Source organism: Epinephelus fuscoguttatus, linkage group LG15, assembly GCF_011397635.1.
Source record: "Epinephelus fuscoguttatus linkage group LG15, E.fuscoguttatus.final_Chr_v1".
In the NCBI taxonomy this organism is placed as follows: Eukaryota; Metazoa; Chordata; class Actinopteri; order Perciformes; family Serranidae; genus Epinephelus; species Epinephelus fuscoguttatus.
Window position 1 is genome coordinate 3,613,896 of NC_064766.1, and position 13,497 is coordinate 3,627,392.

At 39.1% G+C, this 13,497-nt stretch overlaps 1 protein-coding gene across 3 annotated transcripts in view; it reads right to left on the reverse strand.

Moving 5' to 3' along the window:
* The window catches only part of LOC125902783 (E3 ubiquitin-protein ligase RNF31), a 65,275-nt gene that overhangs the window by 23,966 nt on the left and 27,812 nt on the right, over nucleotides 1–13,497 (reverse strand). For all 3 annotated transcript variants that reach the window (XR_007451184.1, XM_049599377.1, XM_049599378.1), the window contains exons 16-18: nucleotides 9,220–9,318; nucleotides 7,500–7,589; nucleotides 1,681–1,795 (exon numbers count right to left, since the gene is read on the reverse strand). Coding sequence is in view for 2 of the 3 variants with exons in the window: in XM_049599377.1 (XP_049455334.1) it covers nucleotides 1,681–1,795; nucleotides 7,500–7,589; nucleotides 9,220–9,318 (304 nt within the window). In the remaining variant the exon portion in view is untranslated. The remainder of the gene's footprint in view (nucleotides 1–1,680; nucleotides 1,796–7,499; nucleotides 7,590–9,219; nucleotides 9,319–13,497) is intronic.

Sequence of the window (13,497 nt, forward strand, 5' to 3'; positions counted from 1 at the left end):
AGCTGGTAAAATCACTGGCAACTGGTTTTAGAATGTAAAGCATGTCACCTGTTTCTACAGTTAATGTTTGCTTGGTGTGGCAGGTGCTCCATCACCGCCAAGCCCTCTGTTTCAGTCCTTACAGTCTGCCGGTGTCGGACGGTGGGTCGCTGCTGCTCCTCTGTATGTGCTTATACCCCCCAACACACACACACACATTCTTACCGACTGATTAATTGGTGCTAGTTATTTCTATAATTCTGTCATATTTATTATGAATACAGTCCATCTGATACTTGTTTTGTTTATTTTCTGCCATTTCATCAATACTACAAATGCAGCTGTGGCCAGTATCTCACTATCCCTATCCTCATTTATATTCTAAGAAGCTACAAATTATATTCAGAACAGAAGTACAGAGTTGTTGCATAGAGATGATACACTGACTCATCTAGTTGCATTGCTGTGAATCAGCAGGTTTTTAGAACGTTCAAGAACATAGTTGCAAGTTCTAGCTTGTCTCGTCATGAATCTTTGGTCTGAACTGGGCTTGAGAATAAAGCTGCAAGCAGCAATGAATGGGTGGATGCATTTCCACTACTGTCAGACACTGCATGCATGAGTTAGATGTTACTTTCAGCATGGGGTGCATGGCCCTGGAAGTGCCCACTATGTGGAACACGTGCTAAATGTGCATTATGCTAAACATGCATTATGTTGCTGTATGTCATGTGCAGCATGTCATGCAAATGGATTGTTTGTCACACAGGGCCTACTACCTGTTCCCAATTGGTGGCATAAGAACTTTGACTCAATATTTACATGTAGATGTCCTCAGGCCAGGGTCTTATCAAGCATAATAATATAGCATAATGTAGCGCAGACTGGACCTTACTCAAGTTACAGCAATCTCCTTTTTTATGGCAAAAAGCACAAAATGGCTGACACAGCAAGCTTGTTTCATGAAAATTCAAAATTTGAGCAACTTTTCATTTTATCTACTTTGTAAAGGTTTTACAATTGTACTGAACAAATTTAAAGTCAGTCTGATCAATTCTCTAGGAGGTGTTCTTTAAGTTAAGCATTTGGAAATGGCAAAAAACACACTAAAATTTAAAAAAAAAAAAAAAAAAAAAAAGCTAAACTAAAAGTAAATTCAAGACTGACTTTCTGAGGGGTGGCCTCCAAGAGGCTTTTTGTACATGTGGAGATGTTCCATATACTTACCAAATTTCTTACATCTGCGTTCAATTCAAAAGCGGGGGGCTTTTAGTCTGGAAACTATTAAGGGGCACTATCAAGCCAATTTGCCCCACCCATGAAAGAGATCCATATCACAAATAAAAACAAATAAAAATCAGAATAACTCCTTGCATTACAACGGGCCTTAGCACTGCCATCAGGCCCTAATGAAGTCGGGTGTGGGAAAATATATACTTGTGGTGGTGTGCTGCCTTTTGAGTTTACCAGCCATTGCAATTATGCTTAATTCTATAAGATTTGGGCTAGAGAAAATAGCATTGTCTACCAGCCAGCTGCTACATGCTGTTTCGTTTTACATAGATCACAAATCTATTATTTGTGCAGCCATTGCTAAAATGAAATATCTTATTCCCCTCAACAACTGCTGTTGGTAAATAATACTGTGGAAATCTGTGTGTGCGTACGTGTGTGCCTGTGTGTGTACATGTGTGCGCTTACTGATGCCGTTGTCTCTGAGGTATCCAGCCAGGCCCTGTCTCTGATACTCTGGATCATTCTCTCTCTTCCATGACTGGTACTGTTCACAGGACAGGCCTGCGTGCTGAGACTCCCACTGCAGACACAACACACACATATGCAGTTCAAAGGGAACTACATTTTCAGTTGAGTTGACCCATTATGGTTAACATTATAACTATACCAAAACTATTCAGTACTAGTTCAGTTAACTTGAAATTTGGTGATATTCTTATGATGAAACAACTTTGAATTTTTAAAGTGTAATGTGCAGTGCTGTCCATCCATGATGACAGTGGTGATGAATGTGCACATACACAAGGCTTTTAAAGGGAACACCACCTAAATTAAGAATTTCAACGTTATTTCCATGGCCTAGGAAAGTTCAGTCAATATCTGTGAACCTGAGTTAATCTCTCTCAAAGCCAGAAACCAGAGAAGGGAGTCTCAAACTTGCGATGTCATCAATAGCTGCTCCACAGACAGTGACTGGGAGACTGATTTTTTGGACCCACAGAATGATTATTTTCTTTTTTTTTTATACAAAAATAAGCTTTATTCCAATGTGGTGTTCTCAGCTTTGAAACATAAAATTTATCCATATACAGAACATTCCCCTGGGTTCTTTCAGTGTCATCTAAAACATCTTTCTCAGTAATTTTTTTATGGAGAAGCTCCAGACTTTATACCCTATGTATGACATCACAAATTTGAGCACTAGCACAGTAACTTTTGGATTTAGTGGAGAGTTGTTAATTTTTACAACTATTTTTTTGACTGTCTCAAGCAGGGTTTATTCTGCTGCGCTGAATTGCACCATACAGAGTAGGCTCTGCACAGACATGTACCCTATGCCGTACCCTAAGCCGTAGCCGCAATGCAGAACTCCTGTTAATTTTTGTGAAATGAAATCCATTTTCCTCAGTGGAAACAAATCTTTTATTTAGTTCAATTTAATAGATAAGAAACAATAAATTGTGACGAAAAGAAAGCCACCACAAAATAGCTTTTTCAGTTTTTTGTGTGATTTATCCTGGCTTTTTGTGAGTAAACTCCGCTAGCCGCTGGGCTAGTCATAGGCCTAATGTCATAGGCATATGCTAATGAAGTTAGCATGTTGTATACATGGGTAAAATGTGTCCAGTATAAGGCAATTGTTTTGACAGTGAACCTTGTGAGTTATAATGGAGCCAAATTTTGTAGGGCTACCCCCTGGTAGTCAACCAAACGTTAGTCGACCAGAAAGGTCATAAGCTGGCAAGACTTCACTGGTAGCTTAGTCGCAGAAAAACAAACAAACACACAAACAAACAAACAAACAAACAAACAAACTGTTAGAAGCTGTGCCTTGTCAGAATAAATCAAAACCTATATGACTGGACCATGTAGAATTTAATTTCACAGGTAAAACACATGGAGTGGCCATGCTCAGTGGTCAGCCAGGAGTCACGTTAATTTACAGGGCTGGTATTTGTGGTTATAATGCAGGCTAGTTAATAATATGTCGGGCAGGAAATCTGAAGTATGGGACCATTATGAGAAGGTGAAGGACAAACCAAAGGTGATATGTAAACTCTGCAGGCGAACATTTGTCGACTAAACATGACATATCATCGGAAACATAGCTACATGCCCATTAGCCACTTAGCACAATCATTACTGCTTTGCCAACAGCGTAATGAACAGGCGGCTCACTCAGTGTGTGACTTGCACTTGTAGATAAAATATAGGCCGATATCAATTAAGGGTTTTATTTCTCTGAGTATAAGTCATGAGTAGCTAGGCTAGTTTATGCAATGTTTGTCATAGTTGAATCAGTCAATCTCAGGCCCCCAAGAAAGCTGCTCAGTGGCCACTTGCAGTACTGCAGCTAAAAAAAATCCCCCGCCACCTAGAAAGCATTTTCTCTATAGACCGCCACTGTAAAAGAGACGTCTGTAAAACTGTAGACAGGACACCTTAACCTGTAAACAAGGTAAATTATGACTCTTGCTATTCTGCATTTTTGAGTCATCACAGTTTTATATTTGTAAAACTTTCCTCAAGCCAAGAAAAGTGATTTGAAAATCTGTGACATCACAATGTAAAGTCTATGAACCGAGCGGGAACTTGCTAGCAGAACCAGCGGGAGAAACACTTCTATGCATATTCTGAGCTGCATACCACGGATGTAAACCCAAAAACAAGAAACATTTTTTGGTGTGCTGCCCGGCAAGCAAATCCATTGGAATCAATAGGTGTTATCTTTGGCCAGGTGTCTAGGTATTATTCAGGTCTATGGTCAAACTTTACAGCACTTCAAAGAAACTCAACACAGTGGTACAGAACCGTCATCACCAACTAGTGTTTTGGAGGTGTAATCTCACAGCGACACAGACACACCACTGCACAGGTATAAATGCTCACAACAGCAAAGGACACTTGCGCATGAAATGGCATAGGCTCTGTGTACAGCCTATGCACACCTACAAATCACCTTTTAGATCACAGGAAAAACATGTTTGAATTTTGAACATAAGCTCAATTCCCTCTATTTTTACATTTTAGAAGGATAGAAAAAAAGAAGGATGAAAAGTAACAAAAGACTGACACTGGTAATCTGTTAATGACATAACAAAGATTAGATGACAGCAATGAGCACAAAGGTGTATATCAGACATGATGTAAAGAAAGACTAAGTCCAAAGCTCTGAAAGCTAATGAATTAATAATTAGTGAGGTGCACACAGGCATGTTGTGGTGAATTTAACTAATCTGAGGATTATGTGATACTCACTGTCCTGGCTGTGTGTTTACAAGAATTATAAACTGCTATGCACTGGAAACAGACAGACTACTTAAATATAAAACTGTCTTTGCAGGAGTTAAGATTATTTCTCATTAAGCTGTCAGAGAATTTATACAAAAACAATGTATGAGATTTTTTTTTTTTATCACAAATTCCTTGCACAGTAGTCTTTTTCAACACAAGAAGGCTGGCATGGAAACTAGACATTTTGAATACTTAGCACAATGGATGAATGAAAATGTATTGATAACAATCTTAAATATTTAACAAAAACAAAAAGGAGGTGTTTAAATAACTAAACGAAGGTATCAGCACATTAATAAATTATTTGTGCATCAGAGAGGAGGGGAAACTATGAAGCTATTCCTTTATGTGTATAGGCTAATCAAGTGCACAATGAAAACCTAATTCATTTTATTCTGGTGCCAGCACCTGCAACTAAAGGTGGTTATGTTATTATTTTTTCACAACAGTTTGGCAGGGCTTCACAAGGTAAAATTTCACACAGCACATTTTTCAATATTTATGCAAATTGAAGTCAAGTCTCAGCTTTCTGCTTTAAAGACTCAGGTCGAGTCTCACAGCAGAGTAAAAGTGGAGTTGCAAGTACTCATTAAGTCTCCAGCTTTCAAGACATGTGATTCCTGCGTCACATGTACAAAGATACGAAGAAGATGTTGAAAGATGAGCCAAGGATTGAGGTATTTGAATCATTAAGTGTCTAAGTTTGAACTTAACTGTCTATCCTGCTGCTACGCATCTAACAGAGCAAAACATTGATATAAGTCATCAGCTGATGTCTGCTACATACTGAATCTTCCTCTCCTACATCTCATCCCAGGTACTCTTAAGATAAATGGAGGAGGTGAATTAAGTGGACATGTATTTCTCCAACAGATGGAAGAGAACAACAGAACCCTCTGGGTGACAATCACACAGTTGCCACTGTATTTGGTACACCTAGCCAAAACTAATAAAATACAACTGACCAGCAATAAATCCTAGCTTCAGGGGGAAGCTGTGACTCAGAAGCTGGTTTGGTGTGTGTGAATAAGAATCAAATGTATAAGGCACTTTGTCCATTGAAGGGATAGTTTCGATTTTTCGAAGAAGGATTGTATGAGGTACTCGTCCACAGTCAGTGTATTACATACAGTGGATGTCAGTCAGCATGCCCCCAGTTAGGAGGAACAGTGGGAGCACTGACTTACCAACAGATAGTTTATGGATCATTTGCAGCTACTTAGTTAGTATGGAAAGGCTTATCAGCTCATTGCTCTATAGGTCAGTGCTAATTTTGTTGATGAAAACTATGATGAAAATGTTTTGTCAACAACCTTTCGTCCATGTCAAAAACAAGACAACGACGAGCTAAAAATAGATCTTAATAACAAAAACTAAGGAGAAATCGATGTTTCATTTTCATTGATGAAATGAGATGTGACAAAAACGTTAGTGGTGGGATATCAGACATTGAACGCTGAGAACACCTGTGCTTGTAATTATCTTCAAATGCAACATGAGCAACAGGCTGGCAAACTCCAGTAAATACACTGCGCCAGGATGTTTCCCTAGCCAGCAAAAACACTCACAGTGGAACAGCATTAGCAATTGGTGCGAGTTGTGAGTTGTAATTAGCAGTAAATAATCAGCTGTGTGTGTCTGACTACCGATGGGAGAGCTGCTGAATGGATTTGTGGAGTTTGTCAGTTGCAGCTGTGGCTGTTAGCAGTTAGCTCTGCTTGTTAGCTGCTGAATAGCAGTGGAGCAAGCAGCCACCAGCCGCCGGACCTCACAGCTGATTAATACAGGACTCCGTCCAGATCCGGACTGTCTTGAAAAGGTTTATGGGTTGATGCTGTTTGTCAGGCAGGTAGGAGGCTCAGTTATCTGTGAGTGTAGCTGTGCTGTAAATAAACAGTCTGAACTCAGATCAGATTTCTCTGACAGAGATGAAAGTTTAGTTTCAATCACCAGCTCTGTGACAGGACACAAGTTTAAACCTCCAGACTAACATGTTGCAGACTAAGAAAGAATTCAGGCTTTAATTAAGTAAGTTTTTGCTTCTTAACAGTGAGATAGATAAGTCAGAGTTTAAAATGAACCTGGGTACAAATCCTAGTTGTCTCAGATTAGTTATTTGTGGTGTCAAAGTTTTTAAGAGCATAAATAGAGTGACGTCGCTTATCAAATTATTGACAGTAAATGTGTGCTTGTTAATCACTCCTTAAACCTGTCAAACACTGCTGGAGAAATGACAGATTGTAAGTGTGCAGAAATGATTTTTAGTTGTAGAAAAAAAATGTCTAAATTGAATTTTTATACAACCTGTCACATTTAATTCCAATTTCTGGTACATGAATTCACTCACTGAATAAGTTTAAAGATTAAAAACATATAGAAAACATGACTAAAATGTCATGAATTTTTGAGAATATGTCATAAATTGTCACATATACTCTACTGATAAATATCTACAGAATAAAGCCAAACAGGGGAAATGTTTAATCTCAACTGATAAACTGTTGAAATGTTACAAATACTCAATGAACTATCTGCAGGTGGACTATCCAAATAAGTGTTACCAAAAATCTGTAACAGTTGAAGTGTATGCTATATTGAGAGCAGGTCATTTTCAACATGATTAAAATTGAAATCATAGATAAGTTTCACTGCAGTCCTGGTCAGAAAGGGCTGAGGGGAATGCATGTGTCTGTGAAGTACTGAGCATATGACTGGATAAATGAGATTTGAATTACACTGCACGGGTTATGTGAGAGATTATAAACATATGTTTTGATCTGGCTTTGCTGTTGTTAAATTCCCTGTTTATTTCAATTTATCAACAATGTTTGCCATTTTTGGTTTCTTCATTCTGTGGAGAAAAAAACATTTTCCTCCCAAATTCAACAAAAAAGGCCAAATCAATATGAGTTGTGACAGACCAAACACAGCAGGTACAAAACATGAAGAGAGACACCAACACAATAAAGAGACAAACTCTGAATACTTACAGGCTTTTTACACTGAGCACAGAAACTGTTGCGACACTGGAAACAGGTGACTTTAAGCTGATCTCCATCATAGATGAACCCATATGAGCACTGTGGAGAGGAGAGGAAAAAAGAGGAGAAGACAGGAAACAGGACAGTTCAAAAAGACAGGATAGGAAACAGGATGAGAGGAATCAAAAGACAGATTAGGAAACAGTTTGATAGGAAAAAAGAAGAGATGAGAGGAAGGGAAACGAGAGGAGAGGAGAGGAAGGAAGAGTCGAGGAGGAGGAATATAGAGAAGAGGAGAGAGTTGAGTTTAGTGCTGATTTAAAGATGAGATGTATTGGATACACAATTTTTCTTACATTGAAAGCAAATGATTAGAATGTAAAATATCAGTACATGGATTTTACTGAACTAATTGCAAAGTAAGTAAAATGACACTGAGTGTGACAAATATGCACAGTGTCATTACTTAGGTTCCTATTTGATGTCACATCATAAAGTGAAGAGACAGCAGTGTTTGCACTGTTGTGCATCTGAAGAATACAACATGAAATGAGGCTGTAACACAGAGGATTAGTGAGCTCTGGTAATCCAACGTCTCCCGCTTAAACTGTCACAATACTGAGTCATAGCCCACTAGTATGATGTGTGTAGAAGTGTGTGTGGTTATTTACTAGCTGCCTGGTGTCATTTGCATGTGATTCAATGAAGGTAAACACAATGGATGGTCATGTGTAATGTAACAGTACTGTGGTGTGACTCCAGAGGCTCAGAGGCTGCAGATTTATCCACGTGTCCTTCTGCCTTCAGATGGCTCAGAACTTTTCATACAGTATAAATCAGTTATGGACAACAGATACTGTAAAAAAGACCTGTTTTAATGTATTGATTACTATAGGCTGATCTAATGTTGGTGCTTTCACTACATTAAACAATACTTTTTGCTACCAATTAAACATGCATTAGAGACTCCTTGGCTCTGACTGGTTTTCCAACAGCCACAGTGGATTTTTTTACAGATCATCTCATGTAATACTGTTACCCCTTTTCCACCAACTTGGCTCTGTCCTAGAACCGGTAACTTTCAGGACACTTGGAACATTGGTACTATCTACTGAACCAGCCTGTGTTTTCACCAGCTTTGAGTGGAACCATTGTAATCAAGGTGTATAATTCAAGGAGTGCATTGCACAATGCACAACAGAAATAAACAGTAATAGCAAAATGGTGTATTGTATTGATTTCCTGTAATATTTTATTCTGTTATTATGGATATTTTTAATCCAAAAAAAGAAGCGTGGACCAACTATTAACAATAAGAAGATGTAGAAGACTGTTATGGGCAAGACTCCATCCATACTGTCCGACCTATAGAAAATGACACCCTCACTGAGGTCATCATGATTCATACTTCAGGTCAGGGAAAACCTACAATTTCTTTGGTTCTAGTTGAGAATCAGTTGATCTTTTGAACCAATTTATTTTTGGTTGAAATGCTCTGAATGGTTAGAAATTAGGTGTAGGAACTGGACTAAAACCAGCTTCACGTTGGTGGAAAAAGGGTGTGTTTGGATGTAGGATGTGAATGTTCAGCAAATATAACAAAAAGTTATTTTTTATAAACGTTACCAAATACAATTTTGATAGTACTGAATCTCCAAACTGTATTCTACAAGATTTGTTCACCATCATTTTTGTTGACAAAACCAAGACTGCCTCCTAGTGTACTCACATGACAGCACCAGAGGAACTTGGGGTCCTTGATTAGAGCCTGCTCTGTCAGCTTCTTATGGAACAGCTCATAGACTTCTGGCTCCAGACACTCTCTTAGCTGAAGCACAAAATATAATAAGACAACTCAGATATCACTAGGCAGCAAGAATCCAAGCAGCATATAAATGTTGAAGTAATTTGTAGTATTTGAGACATATAAACACAGGTGTGATCCTTTACAAGGGACACTACACCAATTTTACACATGATGCTCAGATACTCGACAAGGTTAGCACTACTTAGTGTTTGTTTTCTGTGTCTCTGGAGCAGCTTTGCCAGATGAAAATAACCCTGATAATGTCATATTAATGTCATCAGGGTTATCTCAGCCTAGGCTCTGAGATTTCAAATTTATATCTGAAAACCTGTGTTACAAAACACTGGTGTGGAGTTTGAAGGTTGTGGGTATTTAGCAGACGCCAAGCATTCAATGAAAGACCTATCAAGATGTATTATGGGTGGTGTAAGATCTGGTGTTTTTGCAGTTTGTCTCGTTGAAGCGGCTGAAAGTCAGAATATCTCAGCATCTGCTGCCCTATTTTGAACTTTTCTGGGTTTTTAAATGTAACCTATGAATCATGAGTCATGTCATGTTGCTTCCATATCTCCATGTCAGAATAAATACGATGTACTGTGCAAAGCATTTGCTGGTGACTTTAAGACCTTATTTGATGTTTTCAGTAGCGAAAACATCAAAACAACAACTAAAAATCACCAGTCTTATTTTAGGAATTTTCTCTGGAAGTCCAGACGTAATAATAGAATGGGTTGTTCATTTATGTGCAAATAAAATTATGATGACTGTACACTGTAAACCCCAATGGATCAATGACACAAAGTTTTAATGTAAATGCCCCGGATTGTCAAATGACAAAAACTTTATGTTCACTTGACACAAAAACTCATCCCTTGTGAGCTTGATGTACTGATTTTATGTTAGGTCAAGAATTTTTGAGTTTTGAGTTAATTTGACCAAAATTTATAAAGCTGATTTCGCCTTATTAATTTAAGGCCAATAAACAACACTATCATTGTGCACTTAACATATTGTGGCTTGATGGGGCTAAATAGGGGCTAAAAAGTTGTGCTGAGGTGAAATAAAGAGCACCTCATGGTTCAGATTTCATCTCTTTCATCTCTCTCATCTCATATTTTAGCAATCAAGGAGCCTAAGCTAGCTTGGCAAAATATATTTTTTACAGTTAAACAAAATTAAAATAAGAAATTGTTAAAAATGCATACTCAATGTTTTCATGTTCATATGATATAGAATTAAATGCTCAAACAAAAACAAAAAGTAATGTTAAACTGACATAAAATTCCTGTCAGACAAGGGTAATGTGACACCAATGTACACCAGACACCGAATAAATGTTATGGTATTGTACTAAACAAAAAGTTTTGAGTGCAAGCTGTTTTCAAAAAAAAAAAAAAAATTAAGCGAATTGGGGTTACAGTGTATTGTGGGTTGCTATGATAATACATAATCATGGTACACATTATAAAGAAAACAAAGGAGTCCTTTAGCCATAAACTATATATTAGACTTACCAATAACTTAAATATCTACACACAGATCCAAACGAGCTCTGCATTATACTCTGTATGTAGATGAGATGAGATATTACTGATGCAACAATCTGTTAAACATTACTGATATGCTCCACCTGCTGTAACTGTACAACATGTGTATGCAACAAATGTATGTGTCACCCACTGCTGAGCTTTAAAAAAAGAAAAAAATCACCACAGGCAGGACCTGACCATTTGTTTTGTTTTGTTTTTAGCTCTGATTGAGAGGTGTGTTGCACACAAATCTCCTTTTGTCTCTGTCACATGGAATAAACATTGTGGAAGTTTCATGATCAACTGGAATTACCACCAGTTGTATGCTTCCGCCATCAAGTCAAATTGCAGTTTCCATTCATGTCTGACTAAACTCACAATACATGTGGTGAAGACAGTGAGGGAATTTAATAAAAGATATTAAGTGTATTTTTGGCAAAGTGCAAGTCATCACGCTATTGATTTACAGTGAGAAATTTCATCTTCACTCAAATTATTTTTACTGAAGAATACAAAAGACTGATTGACTTTGTCAATCTCTCTACAGCACAGACAATGCAGATTTATGAAAACACAATCTTTAAAGCAGTGAAATACTTATAGTACTGAAAACAGCTTTGTCACACTAGAATTGGGGTTGATTTTGAGTTTTATCACACTAGTCTGGTGAACCAGCTTAAACACAAAAACTGGCTGAGCTGGCATTTGTCTGGCCAATTAAAAAGTAGCCTACATCAGCGACCTGTGCTGATGGTGTCAAGGCACTAAATCCAACTCATATTGCATTAATAATAAGCAATATTACAACTTGATTAATATGTTTATAAATGAACTAACAGAGCCATTAGTGTCTGACAGTCTGTGAGCCGAGCATGGCAACATGAAGGAGATCAAATTTCAGTCAAGGTGGAAGGGGCAGAGCAGTCATGCTCTTTTGGTTTACTTGAACATGTCATGTCATGTGTCTTTGCGATGACGAGAGGTGACATGGCACAGTTAGTCTCTCAAGAAAACTAAAACTGCACCAATATGACAACATTTGGGATTTGATATTGGCAAACAAGATGTCTTAACTGACCATTTTGAGCAAAACTTATGTTGGACACCATGTTTGTTTTTCTGTCGCTTGCTTTAAAAGCGCTGCAATGGAGGAGGAACGGCGGAATTACGAAGTTGAAATGAGGAATTATCTACACAACACTGTCTTATTTCACAACAAAAAAATAAGGTGGAGGCTAGCAGTGTGGGGTGGGGGGTTGGGGGGGGGGGGGGGGTTACCAGGGAGCTGAAAGTTTCTGGTAAATGACCGTTGCTACTAACAACCTAGGCTACTTGCTGCTGGCTGTATTGTATGTCATTCATTCATTCATTCATTCATCTTCTAACCGCTTCATCCTCTTGAGGGTCACGGGGGGGCTGGAGCCTATCCCAGCTGACATCAGGCGAGAGGCAGGGTACACCCTGGACAGGTCGCCAGACTATCGCAGGGCTGACACATAGAGACAAACAACCATTCACGCTCACATTCACACCTACGGACAATTTAGAGTTATCAATTAACCTAGTCCCCAATCTGCATGTCTTTGGACTGTGGGAGGAAGCCGGAGTGCCCGGAGAGAACCCACGCTGACACGGGGAGAACATGCAAACTCTGCACAGAAGGGCTCCCACGCCCGGGATCGAACCGACAACCCTCTTGCTGTGAGGCGAGAGTGCTAACCACCACACCACCGTATTGTATGTCATTTCTGGTAAATATCACAATATAAAACGTGTGTTATCTGTAAAACTATCACCCATATTTTAAGTGGTTACGTCTGATCTCCAGCGCACAGTTAGCGACATGGTTTGTTTACATTACTTGAGAGAAATGCATATTTAATGGGTTTAGTGTGGACAGACAGTTCTGATGTCAGGCGATCACACTTTTTTGCTGTTGGGACACGGTGTCATAAGGCCCGTTTCCACCACAGGAACTTCGGGGTAATTTTACAGGGCCGGGGCCATTGGTGCAGGTCTCCACCGCAGCAACCACCCCCGAATGACAGAGTTCCAGAACTTTTACAGGTGCTAAACAAGTCCCGGCCTCGGGGTAGGTACTCAGAACGGCCCCGAAAAACTCCTGGCTGGGGCTTGGGGTTTACTTGGTGCTGATTGGATATACTCAAGGCAGGATGTGACGTCAACAGAAAGTGACTAAATAGCCGGCATTTTTAAAACTCAGCAGACGAGGGTTAGCTTGTTCATATAGCTTCCGCCGCCATATAAACGAAGAGACACGCCAGAAACCCAGCAACCACCTCAGCTCCTTCCATGTTGTTAATCGTCTTTCTTATGTCTGCTTTCTTCTTCTTACTTCTGCTTCGTACTTCTGCTTCTTCTTCTTTGTTGTTCTTCTTCTTTGTTTGTTTCTTTGCCACGTCGCCCCGGTCAAAACGGTCGCGCAACGATTACGTCACATCCAGAGCCCAATAACTTTACAGGAACTTTCCTCCTACTCCGCCCTCTCAGTGGAGACACAGCAGTTGAAAGGGCCGAGCAAGAGGACATTCCTGTAAAGTTCCTGCCCCCCAAATAGTACCAGAAAATTCTTCAGTGGAAACGGGCCTATTATGTTCCACTCAGGAGTGGCTGCTGAGTCAAGTGCGACACCTGGTAAAATTTGGTATAC